Below are 18,446 nucleotides of genomic sequence, written 5' to 3'. Positions count from 1 at the left end.
GAAACAGATCAATGAGATGACCTGTGAGGAAGAGGTTGAAATAATGCACTCCCAGTTTCTGCAGAACTTTTGCTAACAGAGAGGGGTAAAAGAAGTGTACTGCTGATGAAGCACACATACCAGTTTCATTTTGTATAAAATAATCAAGTATGCTTGGGTTGCAGATTTTAAAATTGCTCATTAAATTATTTAAATTAAGCAGGAATATGAGCCCAGGAAAAAAATGATGTTGGTTTGCAAAGCAAGTTAAAAAGTCCTCCCACTTTATTAGCAAGGGAAAACAGAAAACTCGCTTGTTAGTATAAACTTCAATTACCTGAACGCACAAAGCTCAAGCACTGGATTGTATTGTACTTTAAATAAATCACCCTGAATTCTTAGCAGCCACCAATGGCACAATGGCAGCCAACAGAACTGAAGCTTGGGCTCAAGCTTCCTGACAATACAGACTTCTAAAAATTGTTATAACTGCTTTTATTAACGGGGTGGGGTGTGGATTTATTTATACAGCTTTGCAGAATAACCTCAAATCTCACTGGGACCTAGATCATTCAAATAAGTGTATTTTAAATATATACAAGGAAATATACCACACAAGTAAGGTCTTGGAATGTGCTGAGTAGGAATGCACAGCTACTGAAAGTGGGAAAAATATAAATACTTCTATAGCACAACAAAAGCAGGCAAATATAATAGTACCAGCACCAGTTGGAGACATATCCTCTAATTGAGGGGCACACTGCTACTTTAACCCCCAAGCTGTCTGCACTGGCGGAGGAAGAGGAGTGCAGGGGGAGTGCACCACCCCCTGCAGCGTGATCCTGGTGGGGTGCCATCGCGGCTGCCCCCCGCCACGCTAGGCGCCACGCCCCCGCAGTTGGCGCACCCTGCCCCAGGACGTGCACCCCGCCCCTGTGGGTGGTGCACCCTGCCCCAGGATGCGTACCAGCCCTGCCCCACCTGTTCTCCGCCCCCCGGTGCTGGAGCATGAAGCTCCGCCACTGGCTGTCTGAGGTCTGAGTTTCTGAAGGCTATTTAAGCTCACAGATTTCTGAACCGATCACAACTACATATATGCAAGGCTTCCCTGAAAAAAAGCCATGTAGAGTTGGAAGGGACCACAAGTGTCATCAAGTCCAAAACCCTGCAATGCAGGAATCTTCGGCCCAATGTAGGGCTCGAACCCATGACTAAGAGTCTCATACTCAACCGACTGAGCTTCGACCTCATAATTAGCAAATGAAACAAGAGGCAGGAGAGCCCAGTGATCATGTGTCCTGCTTTACAGAAGATGCTTCTCTGTTTGAAGCACTGTCCAGTGAAACCATCCTGTATTAGAAGGGCTGTCTGGACCAATTCTAGTTTAAATATAAAGAATCATGTGACTGTGGCAGTGCTGTCACTTGCTGGGACCAGGATGGTGGCAGTTGCAGACCTGCATCTGCCACCCCTGACAGCTTGATGATGCCACTGCCCCGTCCTGGACCCAGCAAGCATCCATTCCTCAACTCCATCTTATACACGGTGGCTGATTGTTGATAAACATGCACCTATACATGTGTATTAGCAGGCATAGTACAAACGTTAAGCAAATATTTGACCTTTTTTTCAATGATGCATTTCTTCTTTTAGTTGGTGGGTTAAGTGGTCATAGTAAAATATACTGTTTTAAAATCAATCAGTCAGTCAATCAGCCAAGCATCTGGTTGCCTCCCGAACCATGGCTCAGCCAGAGATATGCTAGTGGAAGTCCCTCATTCCACCTGAAGCTGGTTCAGCTGAGGCCAGCATAAGTCATGTTGAAAATGCAAAATCCTCACTCTGCTAAATCTTATGCAAAATCCTCACTCTGTTCAGCTCAGTCATGAGTCCATGTAAACCAACAAGTACTTAAACTAGCAAAAAGAGTGGTGCAAGTCTAACTCTATTTAAAGGCTTCTTTTCTCACTGCCAGACTTGGGCAGAATCAGTTGGCCTTGCTCCTGAACACGGTTTGTGTCTTGCGTACTTTATGCTGGTTTAACGTCAGGCAGCGTAAATTATGCTGGCTTCCTACCCTAAGGTAATATCCAAAAAGTGAACACTGAATGTATATCATCACACCAGAAATAAAGGAACGGTACCTGACAATCAGCATTAAATGCAAATAAAACATCCATCAGTGTGGAAACTCACAACATTATGTATGTCAGAAGCAATATTAATGTGCAGCATTTTCACTAACAAACCAAGTAGAAGACCTATAGTACTGTAGGTAATAGCTACTCTGACATTATGTTTTGTCTAAACAACCCACAGTCAATATAACATCACTGGAAGTGACAGAGTTATTACAGTGTCAATAAAAAAGTGGCACGACTTGATACCTGATCCAAATTATCCTTGAATCAAATTTGACAAAATAAGGTCGGAGAAAGAGGTTGAAGTGAACTTAACTTGCAACTGTACTAATGCTGTAAGTGGGGGGTTTTATTTCAACAATGCAAGTCCTACATGCAAATACTTCTACAGTCTCTTGGGAAAGATAATCACATGAAAGTTCCATGTTGTTTCAAAATATAGTCAACATTCGGAATGCTATGTCAACTGATGCCACCTAACAAATACAAAACACATGCAAGATTGCAGTGGTTGTTAAAACAAACACAATTAAGATAATGCCATGGCCTCCTCTTCCTTGCAAATCTCATTAAAGGGATGGAGTTAGATAGTTTCCAATAAATCATACTGTAACTGTAGTAAATCTAAAAATGGGATAGCATGGAAATAGCCTACTTTCATCGTACCCTCTTCAGTAAAATAACTAGAATACAACTATAGGGCTAAGGAGAACTGTGACTATTTAATGTAATTTTTATTACAGTGGCACCTTGGGTTACTTACGCTTCAGGTTACATACGCTTCAGGTTACAGACTCCGCTAACCCAGAAATAGTACCTCAGGTTAAGAACTTTGCTTCAGGATGAGAACAGAAATTGTGCTCTGGTGGCGTGGTGGCAGTGGGAGGCCCCATTAGCTAAAGTGATGCTTCAGGTTAAGAACAGTTTCAGGTTAAGAACGGACCTCTGGAACGAATTAAATACTTAACCCGAGGTACCACTGTACTTTCCTTTTGTAAGTTCAAAAAGACCTGTAATTTAATTTTATAAGACAAGGCTCATCCTTTGTATTGAACTCTATGCTGCAGATACCACACGCCAATCAATACATTGCACCATATTACTTTAATATTCAGGGCAATGCACCTTTTTGCTGCAGATTGCAATCCTCTAGTGGGGAAAAACTGAATAGTATCCAGACTGTGTATATGTTAATAGGTAAAGGTAAAGGTAAAGGTACCCCTGCCCGTACGGGCCAGTCTTGACAGACTCTGGGGTTGTGCGCCCATCTCACTCAAGAGGCCGGGGGCCAGCGTTGTCCGGAGACACTTCCGGGTCACGTGGCCAGCGTGACAAAGCTGCATCTGGCGAGCCAGCGCAGCACACGGAAACGCCGTTTACCTTCCCGCTGGTAAGCGGTCCCTATTTATCTACTTGCACCCGGGGGTGCTTTCGAACTGCTAGGTTGGCAGGCGCTGGGACCGAGCAGCGGGAGCGCACCCCGCCGCGGGGATTCGAACCGCTGACCTTTTGATCGGCAAGCCCTAGGCGCTGAGGCTTTTACCCACAGCACCACCCGCGTCCCTCGTATATGTTAATAAGGCTAGGCTGAACATATCCAAGGAGTGAGTACTAACATCAGAGTACAATTATAGGAGAAATAAAGGAGGAAGAAACCCTAATAAGAACTCAAAAATATAATTAAAATATTTCAGCTTCCACAGTTGTTTCTAAATAAAACATGTCATAGAAAATGGCAGCAATTAAATTTTGATGTTTACTTCTAAAGTTTAATTATATAAGCTGTAAGTAAACAACCCACAAGCCTGTGCTCCCACCACCCACCCTGTCCCTTCCCACCCAAATAGAGCATAACAATATTGCTTTCCAGATTAATTACATAAACTTTAGTTTTGTATGCAGCTGTTGAGTCATCATCCTGAATAGCTCGGAGCCTCTCTTTGTTTCTCTCCAAAAGGGAAATTCACCAGACAGCTGAAGATGGGGGTGTTGATGTTGACAGCTGCATTCCCTGGTCACAATCTAGCACAGCTTATTTGGCAAGACTGATTGTTTTAATGCACTCTGCTTTGAAAATACTCAAATTATGGCAGAAATAAATATTGTCATCACTTTCTGTTTATTAGAAGGACTGAAAACTCAACAAGAGCTGGTCTTTGGGATTATAATGAGCCTGGTATACAGTAGCAGCATCTCAGCTAAGTACTTATAAAGGCATTTCCATGAAATCCTGTTATATTGCAATGAATATGCTGTTGGAAATAACTGGTTGCAGGAAATCTAAGTTTCTTTACAGAGGTATCACTCTATGTTGGACTGCACAGTTCTTCAGTACTGAAACAAAAAAACATTTGCAACCCCACTCCATTGCTAACACACCAGTTGCAATTGTACGGTTGTAATGGGTAATAATAATCCTATATTAGGGTCAATGCAGGGTTAAATGGTACATTCAATGCATAAAAGGTAAAGGGACCCCTGACCTTAGGTCCAGTTGCGGACGACTCTGGGGTTGCGGCGCTCATCTCGTTTTATTGGCCGAGGGAGCCGGCGTACAGCTTCCGGGTCATGTGGCCAGCATGACCAAGCTGCTTCTGGTGAACCAGAGCAGCGCACAGAATTGCAGTTTACCTTCCCGCCGGAGCGGTACCTATTTATCTACTTGCACTCTGACGTGCTTTTGAACTGCTAGGTGGGCAGGAGCTGGGAACGAACAATGGGAGCTCACCCCATACCGGGGATTCAAACTGCTGACCTGATCAGCAAGCCCTAGGCTCAGTGGTTTAGACCACAGCGCCACCCGCGTCCCTACATTCAATGCATAGTATGCAGTTAAATCTCTGTTTTTTCTTAATTGCAGTCACAACATGCAACTGTTATTGGCAACACAGCACGTGGAAGGGGATATATATATATTGCTTCCTTCTCCAGTTGAGATCCTCTCCCCAAAGAAAAACAAATCCCCCAAACAGCTATGAGGATTATTATTATTATTATTATTATTAAGCATTGTAATTGTGCAGAGACCAATATTGAGGACTTCAAGGGAGGGAAGGATAAGCCTCCTCTCCCCAGGAACTGCAGTCCTGATAACAAACACCTCCACAACCCATGCCTGCATCACTTTGTGACATTTATTTGTTTATTTAAAATAGAGACTGAACTAAACTATTTTTAATGAAAAAGAAAAGGGATATGAACAAATTTATCACCACTCCTTTATAGCTTATTGAGCTCTATGGCCATTTATCTGAGCATGGGATGGTACCCTGAGGTTTTTATAATTATCTGGGAGTGGGGACTTAGGTTCCTTTTTTCCCTCCTGGAAAGAGGGTACTGAGACAATCAAGACAAAACTTAGATTAAGAAAAACTGGAAATAGCGAAAGCTAATTGATAATTTGGGAGAATTCTAGAGCTGTTTGTGTTCTAGAAAAGATACAGTTCATAAACAAAATACTGTAAATAAAGGTATAGAAATATATGAATATGACTGAATAAAAAGAGAGTCCTAATTAGATTAGTCATTATCATCCTCTATTTGTAGTTCTTTTTTATTTTTAGGTGACTCTTCCAGAATCTATTTCATGCATTATTACACTATTCCAATACAGCATCCCACTGCTTAGCATATTATAATTTCTCTTTCAGAAGTACTGCCTTTACAATAAAAATGCCGTAATGTAGCCATTAGTCACAAACGACAACATACTCTGTAGACAGTACTCTCCAAGCCTCTCAAATAAAAGCAGAATAATGAAATGTAACACAAAGCTCATTTTAAAGAGCAATCTCAGTTAATTAAGATAGATGTGAACCATTAACTAGGGGGCACTATGTACTCAGAGGACTACATTTGAGGCTTGTTTAATATGTGCATCTTAAACTCTTTCAGCTCTTATCCACCAAGAAAGGGCTGCCAGGTGAGCAGATTGTCACTCCAACCTCAGCTAATAGATTCTCCAGTGGCTTTTGTTACTGCTCATGTCATGCTACTGAAACGACGAGCCTCAAAAACGGCACAACATATGTAGCTACGACTTGTCAGCTCCGGGTAATCACACTCTTCTTGGTTTCAGAAGCAGATGCAGATGAGACTAGCATTATCAGTATGCAAATTGAAATGGTCCCCCATCCGCACCACAGTTCTTACCTCTAATGGCCCTCGTAGAAAGTCTGTTTGCTCAGCTCCTACTTCAAGTGCTACGTCCACAGAAGCAAAGGGACGGCTGGCCATCTGCTGCCGCTCCCGCATAAGTTGCTGATGGAAGGAAAAAGAGGTTTCAATGAAATAACTTCAAAATATGATGCTCAGTAGCTGAATTCACTTAACATTTATCCAGTAATGACAACTGACATTTCCGAACAATATACAGTGGTACCTCGCAAGACGAATGCCTCGCAAGACAAAAAACTCACTAGACGAAAGGGTTTTTTTGTTTTTTGAGCTGCTTCGCAAGACGATTTTCCCTATGGGCTTGCTTTGCAAGACGGAAACGTCTTGCAAGTTTGTTTCCTTTTTCTTAACACCGTTAATACAGTTGCGACTTGACTTCGAGGAGCAACTCATAGAACGCGATGTGGTAGCCTTTTTTGAGGTTTTTAAAGACTTTGGTGATTTTTGAAGCTTTTCCAAAACTTTCCCGACACCGTGCTTCGCAAGACGAAAAAAATCGCAAGACGACAAAACTCGCGGAACGAATTAATTTCGTCTTGCGAGGCACCACTGTATACCAGGTTTATCTTAAGTGGAGTTTCGTGGTCTCCAGACATGCGAAAAGGTCCCAGAGGCCCAGGGAAGTATGTTCTTACATGGTCACATGGCTGGACATACAACATACCACCGCTTTTCCAGGGTCTAACTGGATTATGGTGCAAACAATCCCATTCCCACTAATTCCTTTACTTTGCAAAACTAAGGAATTTCCATGGCAATCCAAACCAGGTTTTAGTGAGTATTGTGAATGGTTGCTTGAATTCAGTTCATCCTCAGCCTTGATAAAGGATGCCACTTTCTTTCTTTAGCTATCTTTTGCTAAAACTGTATTATCAGCGTCTGCCTGTACTGCAAATCTTGAATACTGGTACAAGAAGGTCAGCTGACTTAAAAATTACTACCTCCTTGTTAATGTTTCAGGGTGAACCCCTATACCACACATGTACCTTGTGATGACTATTTGTATATTTTCACAAAGGTTGGAACAAGGGTATATAAATTATGCTTTCCCTTAGTACTCCAAGTAACTGTCAAGCCCAGCCCAGCCCCCCTCTTTATTACACACATAGAGGATTTCTTTAAGGAACATGAAGAAATGGTGGCAAGAAATTTTCATCTGAAGTCTGATCAAGAGACAAACTCAATGAACCTGTGCCAAGAACAAACACTGTCAGCCTTTAGATTCCCCATGCACTTGTACTGAAACCAGATGGAGTTATTAGTGACAGTGTCTGCAGTTTATATGCAGTCCCTTCCCTTATTACTTAAACATGAAGAATAATGTCTGAGCATTAGAGACCTGGTGCCAATGTAACTGAGGAACCTGAAGACCTACATTATGCTCAGGTTGCATAGAAAGCCCACTGACGTCATGCCAATGTTCAGTGAGCCACAGTCACATTCTCATAAGCTAATTTATATTTCCCCCCTCAGTCTCTAACAATAATACTAATTAAACCTGAACAAATAAAAATGGTGAGCGGCACTAAATAATACAAATCTTTCTTCCCTGGATGTATGAAATGAATAAAAGCAACATTAAATATTTAAATCAAATTAATTATCAAGTAAGTTTCATTGCTTGCTTGCTTCTTTACATGAAAAAAAATATCATGGTACCTAGAAGGAACAGAAATCAAGAGCTGTCAGGACTAGAACCAGGAACCTCTGGGTAACCCAGTGTATTGAGCCACTGAGGCATAAGCTTATATAGCTGCATGGAAAGCAACAGGTTCCGAGCACTGGAATGACTGTTCACTGGCTCTCCTCAACAAGAAGTGCTATAAAGATTTGCTGATTAGGCTGTTTCTGGGCAACAGTAGCCCTTCCCAGCTCTGACTCTTGCCTTGACCTCTCATTCCTGGTTCCCTGCTCCAACACAATAGCTACTTACAACTCGGCTCTTAACACAAAATCATGTAATACAATTTCTTTTAATACTGTTTTCACAGTAAGTTCCTTAGAATTTTTCATCAATGCTTCAGAAGGCCCCTTCAATGTAAATTCAGCTAGTACTCTAACATTCTCTACATAAAATTCCCTTTGAGATAATAAAGGGTATGCAAGCAAATTCCTCATGACACCTTGTTACTTAAGGCTTTTGATTTAAGGGCTACGACAATGCAGCAAGTACATCTGGTAACGTTTTTCAATCATCTTACTTTCACATTTGTATTTCAAATGTGGGGTTTCCTTTGTGAATAAAAGAACACAGCTTCAAAATGAAAATATAAAAAACCATGCAATCATGATATAAGGGGAATGATACTCAAAACAAAATCCGATTTCTATAATCATAGATCACGTCGGCTAGTGCAATGTTTATTCACAGGCTTTTCCCATACATACAAGATATGCAGAGTAGAAAACCATTTGCTAGTTGCATTGGCAAAACAATGCTTTTATCCAAAAGTAAATCAGAAATTGGGCACATTAGACACTTAGATGCTCTGTGAGAAGCATATGCACTATACTCTGTTCAATACTCTGGTAGCTTCTTAGGAGTAATTTAAGGGCTGAAAGCAGGGTAGCAAAACTCTGCCTGCCCCTTCAGAGAAAATGCTACTACATGAAAATAACAATACAATACAAAAAATAATAATAAATCAGGAGTATGCTGGTGAAGAAGATATTATTTGACTGTTCTTTTCACCGTGTATCCAACAACACATGCTTTGAATATAAGAGGAAGTAGGAGACTTGGCATTAAGGAAGGCACTGTTGGGAAGTTGTTGATTGCATGACATCTCAGAAGGGTCCACTGTCTACCCTGCTGCTGACCCCACATACCAGCTACTGCCACCCAGGCCTGGCCCTCCTTTCCCTGCTGAAATTCAGGTAGCTGTGGCTGGCACCTGCCCTTTGAATTCCCTCACAATCCCTCCAGAGCACTGATATAGCATTGACTCTACAGAAGTTCCTCAAAGGATTTTGCCGGGATTGTAAAGCTTTTGTACTGACCTCAACACCTTTGTTAGGAAAAAATCAGAACTGCCCAGAGCAACCAGCTGCTCAGATTGTATGGGATCAGTTTCAACAAAATGAAGCCTGATGATTTGGACAAGATGCTTGAGGGCAACAAAGTGTCTTCTTGATCCTTGCCCATCATGGCTGATAAAATCTGACCAGACAGGATTGACTGAGTGGGTTCACTGCAGGAGAGAGTTGTTCTGGCTGCCCTGAAGAAGGTGAGGGTGCACCCCCTTGCTTAAGAGGCTCTTCCTGGATCCTGAGATCCCTGAGAACTACAATTCAATTGTGAATATCTCATTTCTGGGCAAGATGCTCAAGAGCATTCTGTGGTTATGCACCTGCCTGCCATGATTCAGAGCAGGCCCCTTTCTTCCCCATGGGTGATTCCCACTTCAACCATCGGGTAAGGTTGATTTGATTCACACACCCTACTGTTCCCAACATATTTATTCCCTCCTTGTTCCTGTAGTAAATCTTCAGTCACCCCTTCTTCCCTGACATGGGGAGAAACACGCTTCTTTTTGTTGGGCTAGCCCTGAGACAACCATACCCTTCCCTTTGTTCTCTGTTTAAAACACGGGTAGGCAAACTAAGGCCCGGGGGCTGGATCCGGCTCAATCATCTGCTAAATCCAGCCCATGGACGGCCCAGGAATCAGTGTGTTTTTACGTTGAATGTGTCCTTTTATTTAAAATGCATCTCTGGATTATTTGTGGGGCCTGGCTGGTGTGCTTCTATTTAAAATGCATCTATGGGTTATATAGTCTGCCCCCCCCCCAAGGTCTGAGGGACAGTGGACCAGCCCCCTGCTGAAAAAGTTTGCTGACCCCTGGTTTAAACCAATAAAGAATGCTAGATGTGCCACTCAAACGTAACTGCCATCTGGTTACAAGAGCTAGATATATGCGGGCCACAATTCTACAAAAGCAACAGAGACTCCATGGTAAACTCTAAAAGCAAATTAGATTAGACAGCCTTTGTTAACCCAAGAAGAGGCTGACACTACCATTAAGCAGTGAGACAATTGCATCAGATGGTAGGTGCTGGGAGCAGCAGCCCTCACCCCCAGCCATTCCTTCTGAGACCACCCTGACCATTACCTTCTGTTGGATATTAGAAATGTGTGCACCACTGGTATCTCACGTACTCCCTAAACTAGCTCACTTCCTTCAAATGCACTGAATGATGTTATCCATCCTCAGTGTAGAAACAAGATTCAGTGGCCAGTCCTATACATGGAATGAGGAAGGACAGAAGCATTGTGTCTTTTTCCACAGGTGACATGATATATTGGGCCAGCCCTGGCCTGAGACTTTAAACTGATGTTACTTTAGACAGGTTGCAGGAGCCCTGTGAGAGCAATAATTGCACAGGATCAGTTGTATGCAATATTTCACACCTAAAGAAGCTTTAAAGTACATTTCCTCTAGAACAAGTAGCCAGCAAATGGTAGCTAGATAATCTGGATGGAAAGCTTTGATGGTTCAAGTTTGGCCCCTAGAATTTTGTTACTTAGCTCTAGACCAGCTAAAAAAATCCTGAGGTATTTTTTTCCCCTGTGCTTCATAGCCCCATCATATATAGCTCATTGGTTTTGAATGTTCAGCTTCACTAATTTCACACACACAAAACTTAAGTATGCTAGGAGATGAGTTCCAGGACTCTTCTGAATGTTTGTTTGGATTAAGAGTATAAATGATCAAGAAGGATACTGCCAAGATATTTTTTTTAAGCCCACCCATTTCCAGGAAATTCTTAGGCCCTGTACCAAGAATTTTATTTTATTTTTAACTTAGGTGAGGTAGAAAGCACAACATTATTGTCTTCAATGTTAGTGAATCAGGTACATAGTTCAATTTTTATTTCTTATCCTCAGTGGCCCACATTTACTTTTAGAGAAGTGAAGAATAAGAAAGCAAGTTATGAATTTACCATAATAAGGTAAGTTCTTGTCATACAACGATGACCCACTGCATTGCCAGAAGCACTCAAAGCAGTTGCATGAGCTCATTCAAAATGTCACTGAAATCAGAGATCACTCAAACTAAAGTCTTACTGGACATGTTTTACATTTATTCCCAAATATGATAATGGGCAGATGCACTCACAATGATTCAAATTAAATGGCATGATTTCCTGAGAAATAGTCAGACTCTGCCTTCTCTGAATTATTAGCTCAAATAACCCACATTTAGAGATGGGTGCACAATTATACAGCTACATCTGATTATGTAATTCTTGCTTACTTATACCCTGCCCAAGTATTCCTAGTGATTTTAGTAATTTGAAGACCATGGCTTGTCACCCCAGAATTCAAAGCAATTATGCAATAAAATATTATTATTAGATGATTGAAACTTATTTTACTTCTTTCTTTAGCCTTACCTGAGTGTGTTTCCCCCCATGGAGTGGGAGCACTCTCAGATGACTTTGATTATCTAGATTCATTTCTGCAGTTTTTTTACTTAGAACAGAGAACGTCTTGGACAACCTTGGGCAGGTGAAGGATAGGAAAAGTAAAAGTGCTGTAGTTTACTGGGGAATTTGCTTTTCATGAGAAAGGTAACATGTCCAATCCCATGCATCTCCATGTAGAGCTGGGGAAGACTCCTGTCTGAAAGATCAAATTCCTCCTGGAGAGGCATTACCATCAGTGTAGAGTGTAGACAGTACTGAGATAGATGGACCAATGATTTGACATATATCAAGGCAGCTTCCAGGACCAATAGCTGTAGCATCATATCTTTCAGGAGTTGTTCTTGCTCTCCTCTTTGAGGAGTTGCTTTTGATGATGACTACTTAAAAATTTAAATTTGTGAAAAACACGGCATCTAGATTATTGACTGGCACTAGCTATGTGGAAAAATTTGGGCTCCTATAAAAACATATTCACTGGCTTTCTGTGTGATTCCGGCTATAATTCAAAGTGCTCCTTTCTGAACATTACATCTATTTATGGCTTGGGATTTGGGAATTTGAAGAACTACCTACTCCTTGAACCAGCTCACTCATAAAGTTCCTCTGCAGATACTCTTCACTGGGTACTTCTGCCTTCAGGGGTTAGTTTGATTGAAATCGGGGGGGGGGGGGTTGCCTAGTTATAGAACTACCTCCTCGGAGATGTTGACCAGGCCCTACATTTTAGGTGCCAAATAGAAGCACATATCTTTGTTCATGGCTTCACTGAATTACAATATTTGTTTTTGCTGCTTTTCTGGAAGCATACTGCTCTGTTGTGTACTGCTACTGTTTACCGGAATTTCAGTCCAGTTGCAGACTGTTTATTCTGTTGTTCTATAAATTTGCTTTCTTTTTAACACATTTGATTTTTAAAATTTCAATTTATGTGTTTTGTTTTAACCTGAAACCTGTTTTGCGAATCTTCTTTTAAGATAGAAAGGTTGAATAGTATTATCTTAAATAAATAATAAATAGTTTCTGAACCCTTGCTTGGAAACTTGTCAAAAGTGTTTGCATACTAGTTACATGTCTCAAGGAGACAGTTTCAATTTCTGTACAATAGAACTCTTAACAATGATGGTGATAGTTATTGGAAATGTCTCCTTATTCTAACTGTATAGAGATCTAGAATCTCTCAAAGTAGATGGCTATGTCTTTTCCAATGTTTTTCATTCTGTTTTTATTCCAAAACCACTTCAGTTTCAAGTTAACTATATGAGGAAGCACAGGAGCTGATTTTCCTTAAATATGAAGCAGTAAAATATGTGGCAAGTTGGAAACTAGGTAATTTAAGAATGTGAATGATCACTCCAGATTTTTGAACATTACAGAAGAAAGATACCATGATATTCAATGTGTATAGCAAATAACCGCTAAGCTAAAATCTGCTAGCTTTCAACAACACTTACTTATTATTATTATTGCTTATTATTTATAAACATATTTATATACTGCTATATCATAGAAACATCACAGCAGTTAACAATAATACAGCTATATAATAAAATGCATAAAAAATTAAATAAGAGAATATCAACTATCATAATTTTCAAATTAGTATATGACTATTACTGTTTGGATTACATTTGAAATATAGTAGAAACAATGATTGGTCTCTCTCTCAAGTGGTTTTGTGTGTGTGCAAGCTTAAGGTATTTTAGCTACTTCTGTGTGGCCACTTTTAAATTCTAACAAGGTTTCCAAAGGGCTCATTATTATAAATTCCAATGGATGACATGCATTAAGTCTTACTTAAGAAGAAGTATTGCACACACTGAAATTCTGATCAGCTGTTCAGAAAATTCTATCACATTAAGTCTCTCATTTACACAGTTCTTTTGTACCTTGAATTCTCCATTACATTTAATAACTTTGTGCATTGACACAATGCACTACTTATAGCAGGTTTACAAAACTGAAACTCGATTAAAAAAAAAAAAAAGATTCAACCACTAGCAAACTCTCCACTGACCACACAGTCAGAAGAAAAGCACTTGGTTCTTTTTGTCTGTTATTCAGAATTGTGCCTGGGGAGAAAGGAGGGGGATTTAGAGCACAGAAAGAGAAAAAGAGACTTCAGTGTTTTGTAATAAGCTTTGTATGAGAGGAAATGCTTACTAATTGAATGTAACGGTTTGTGGGATAAGGTATTTCAAAAGAAAACTCCAATTGCACAGGGTGCTTTAATGAATGAGCTTACAGTAAAGTAATAAACAAAATAATTATTCAGGAATTTAGGAAAGGGCAAAGTTGAAAGTGAAAAACCAAGTTCAAACATTTTCTCATGGCAGCCTATATATGTGTCTATAAATCAATGAACCATAGAATGAGTGGGAGAACAAGCAGGAGAGACAAAATATTGAAGACACAAAATCAGCCCAAAATTAAAACTCACGGATTCAACTGAAATGCAGCGAGAGCAGGTACTCCTGGCAAATATGGGGCTATTGTGTGATGGGGTGTAGTTTATTACTTGAGAAAAGTTAGGAAGAAACCCTTTCACAATCTGTCCCACTTTTCCATGATAGAAACAGTACCACTTGTCACAAAACCATCTCTAGGAACCCCAAAATAAATGTGAAAAGAGAGTGAAAGATGACCATCCAGAAATGCACAGATGTCTCACACATCTTATCAGATTGTGGAATACCACCATAAAAACAGCTGAAAACAGTTGCATTTCCTTCCCATCTCTTAGCTTCATTCTCCTATGCCAGTCCTGAATCTTTTCTTTAAAAGAAAGGGAAAGTACAGGAATGCACTCCTTTTTGTGTGTACACACACAACAAGAAATGATAATATACAATACATCTTACTACAGTGGGTAAGACTCTCACCAGGTGACCTAGGTGCTAACTGTTGACAATTTCAAGGCCGCTACTCTCCCTTCCTCTGGTGCTTTATCTTTAAATAGTACTTAGATCAGACAGCCCTTCCCACAGGAGACTGTAACACAAAGTACATGGCTATCCCAGCTGAGAGTTCTGCCTCAACCAACTATGATGATCCATTAAGCTGGGATCTTTGGTCAGTTCTTTCAGACTGTGTGATACAAGCTGCTTGGGTAGCAAAATGTATTGGGCCAATCCTGAATGTGCTTGTGAAAAATTATTCATACAACTAATTTGTCACAGCACAGGATTGCCTAAATCCATACATGGGGGAAATCATCCAACCACAAGTGGAACAGATATATAGTTCAGTTCATATACCCAGAAACTTAACGTAGTCTTAAATGCTACCTTAAAAATACAGATGAGCTCTGATCTGGGTAAATAATGATGGGCTGTTATTTGCCTTTATAACAACTAATGACTAACACTCACACCAAACCTTCACAGTAAATCCCAGTAAATCCCAGTGTAGTGGTAAGAATACTTAATTACAGATTTTCATTGTTTTGCAGAAACTACACCCTGTCTCTGCTGGATAGTAATTAACACACATAACTACAGTTATAGCACATCTCTGAAATTCTATAATTAAATATTGTCTGCTGTGAGGCATTTATGACAGCATCAGAAAAGTACTGTCAAGTTCTTATTAGTTCAGAAATTATGATATGTGATTTTTAGAACACTTTCAAAAAACCATTTCTCAAATGATGAACACCTTATTCAATTACACACCAGTTTTATTTCCTATTTTACAGGTAGAAAGAGGTTATCTTAAACAATTGGTCTCCATTTTATGACTAAAAACACAAAATAACAGTTTCACAAACATCTTTGAAATAGGTTCCAACCTCTTATCACTGAAAAAGGCAACTTGGAGAGCTTCTTAAGCTCTAGTGGGGTACTATTTATAATTCAGCCTGATAACTTGCCTTGGTTGAACATCAACTGGTATTATACAGAGATGACAACATTATGGGGTGCTGTGAAATATTTAGTAGTATCTGAAGAGACTAAGTTGCAATTTTGTGGACCTCTGAGCAACTAAGTAAGGGTTATAGTCAAAACCATCCTATTATTTATTTTGTTCAACATGGAATTTTGGAAATATTATTTCCATTAAATAACTATAATTTCAAAGTTTTTAATGTCATAATTCAAATTTATTTTAGTTAATGAAACACCATGACTCATTAATGAATTCAAATGGAAGTTATGCCCAAACCTTAGGTAAATGTCATTCTACTTTGTCCCACAGGACACTTAAATCAAGTTTTTATTCCCTCCACCCCAAAATAATGTTGCCTCCTTAAGGAATATCAAAGAAGAAGGTATTCGGAATGGGAAGTTGGAGCTATCTCCAAAGTTGGCTTATTTCAACTAGTTCAAGAGTGAAAATGGTTTGTTTGGGTTTGGACGACACAGAAAGCTGCAGTTAATCCAAACTGAAGTGAAAGTTCCTGAACTCCTCCTCATGGCGGCACCAATGGATGAGGAAGTATATTAGCTGAGGGCTTGCTGCAGTTTATTCTCATAACCACTATAGCCAAATGAAGTCTGAGTGTGAAGCTTCCAGAAGAATGACTTGAAAAAAATCCCAGCACATACGCAAAAATGATTTACCTCTGGTGAAAGTTTTAAAGCAAGGTAATTCTTTTACCAGTTTACTTGGAAAAGTACCATATAGTTGTTCAAAGTTTATATGAGACTATACCGACTGCAGTATGACCATTTCTCTTATGCCTTTAAAAAATATCTGAGCAAGGAGGTGGATTGAAGCAAGCATTATCTGAGGAGTCTGCTACTGTTTGCCACAGGGGAGACACGTGAAGAGCTTCATGTACTTTGTGTCCTGACTTTAGACAAAAAGATATAGAGGATTATTTAAACAAGGCATAATCCAACAGGCAGCAGCTAAGATACACTTAAAATAAAGAGTAAACTTGTCCTTCACCCCCTTTTGTATTTCCACCCCAACCCACTCCAAATGGTACCAAAAGGTCAATTCGACGTGTATCCTTTTTGGAAGCCAAATACCAGGTGCTTGTAATTTCCCCAGAACAAATCAAAAAGAGAAAAAGGATGATCACTGAAAAGGTCAATTTGTAGCTGGATCCAAGGAACATTTAGCGTACTGGATGTTGTTGCTCAAAGAACAAAATGTGAATCCGCCACTTGCTTAGTGCTAACAGAAGGCTCCAGAATAAAATTGTGATTCTCCCTCCATTGCAAAAAGCCATTATTCCATTCATGGTGGAAACTATAGCTATATAGTTTCTTTCCCCAAATACATAAGTGTGTTCTATGTGCTTATAATGCAAAGCGAAAGTATGCTGAAGACACATACATGAGTGATCCAGAATTATAAAGTAAAACTAGAGATTACAGTATCTGAATGTCCAAATTTGAAATTCTGCATCAGATATCTTACATCTGGTCTTCTTTTTTCTCTCTCTCTTAGCCTATATCATGTTCTCTCAAAACAGAGGGAGGAAGGCATGAGCACTACCATCTTACATACCCTCCAACCTTTTTCTGATGAAAATAGAACGTCCCATTCCATAATGATAATTTTACTATTTATACCCCACACATCTTACTGGGTTACCCCAGCCACTCTGGGCAGCTTCCAACATATATAAAAACATAATAAAACATTAAACATTAAAAAAACTTCCCTATAAAGGATTGCTTTCAGAGGGCTCAGGGGATCAGGTAACTCCATACCCTCAAACATTTCTCCAATGAAAATAGAGACACCCTAGGGAAAAGTGGGACATTCCGGGATCAAATCAGAAACCGGGACGGCTTCTCTAAATCAGGGACGTCCCTGAAAAATAGGGACACTTGGAGGGTCTGTATCTTGGAATTCAGTATTATCATGGAGGCCACCATCTGGCATATATTGCCATATCTAAAATAGGCAGGCCAGTTTTGTATTAATGGACACCACATGCATATCAACATTCCATGTAACACTCATGCTTCAGTCAGGACCAGGCTCAATCAGAAACGTACATATGCCAAAGCTGCCAACAAGGAAACCAAGAGCATGATCAGTTTCAGAGGACATTAGGAACCTCCTAAAAGTCTGCCAAATGTTTTCAGATTGATCCTGAAAATGAAAGCAATCTACATATGAAAGAAGCCCTGTTTGAGTGTTCTGAACACAATGCATGGGGAGGTAAAAACAGGAACAAGCACTAGCCCTGCCCCCACTTCCCTTTCCCCATTGCCTTCTGCATGTTGAATGGCAGCTCTCTGCAGCAAGGAAGCCTTCACGAAGGCTTTATTTTGGAGTCTTTATTTTCCACGGTTCTAAAATTCATGGGAGTCACAACAAGTGGAGGCAGCTCCCTTGTTGCAGAGAGTCATTATTCAATATGTTGTGGGCAATGGGGCAGGGGCAGGGCTAGAATGCTATCCCTTCCAATATGTTGGTTAAGCCCAATTCAGAATGTCTAAATTGGATTTCCTAGTATTAAACCCCAAACAAAACTCGGTACCTTAAAAACAGCTGCAAGGGCCCTGAAGTGGATCACAGAAGCAGAGCAGGGAAAGAGGATTAACGTTTCTTTGCAGTATTCTCTTATCTATAATCTAGACCACCACACCACACACTGCTACTAGTCCTGTTGGATGAACGGGGTAGTACCTATATCAGGCATAGGCAAACTCGGCCCTCCAGCTGTTTTGGGACTACAACTCCCATCATCCCTAGCTAACAGGACCAGTGGTCAGGGATGATGGGAATTGTAGTCTCAAAACATCTGGAGGGCCGAGT

The 18,446-nt window shown here is 40.2% G+C and overlaps 1 protein-coding gene across 3 annotated transcripts in view; it reads right to left on the bottom strand.

The window, feature by feature from the left end:
- ATRNL1 (attractin like 1) overlaps positions 1-18,446 on the bottom strand; it is a 501,150-nt gene that overhangs the window by 136,272 nt on the left and 346,432 nt on the right. For all 3 annotated transcript variants that reach the window (XM_028730150.2, XM_028730148.2, XM_028730149.2), the window contains one exon: positions 6,273-6,380. In XM_028730150.2, the coding sequence (XP_028585983.2) occupies positions 6,273-6,380 (108 nt within the window). The remainder of the gene's footprint in view (positions 1-6,272; positions 6,381-18,446) is intronic.

Source organism: Podarcis muralis, chromosome 6, assembly GCF_964188315.1.
Source record: "Podarcis muralis chromosome 6, rPodMur119.hap1.1, whole genome shotgun sequence".
NCBI classification, from domain to species: domain Eukaryota; kingdom Metazoa; phylum Chordata; class Lepidosauria; order Squamata; family Lacertidae; genus Podarcis; species Podarcis muralis.
Note: the sequence above shows the minus strand (reverse complement) of the source record. Positions and strands in the feature narration are given on the sequence as shown.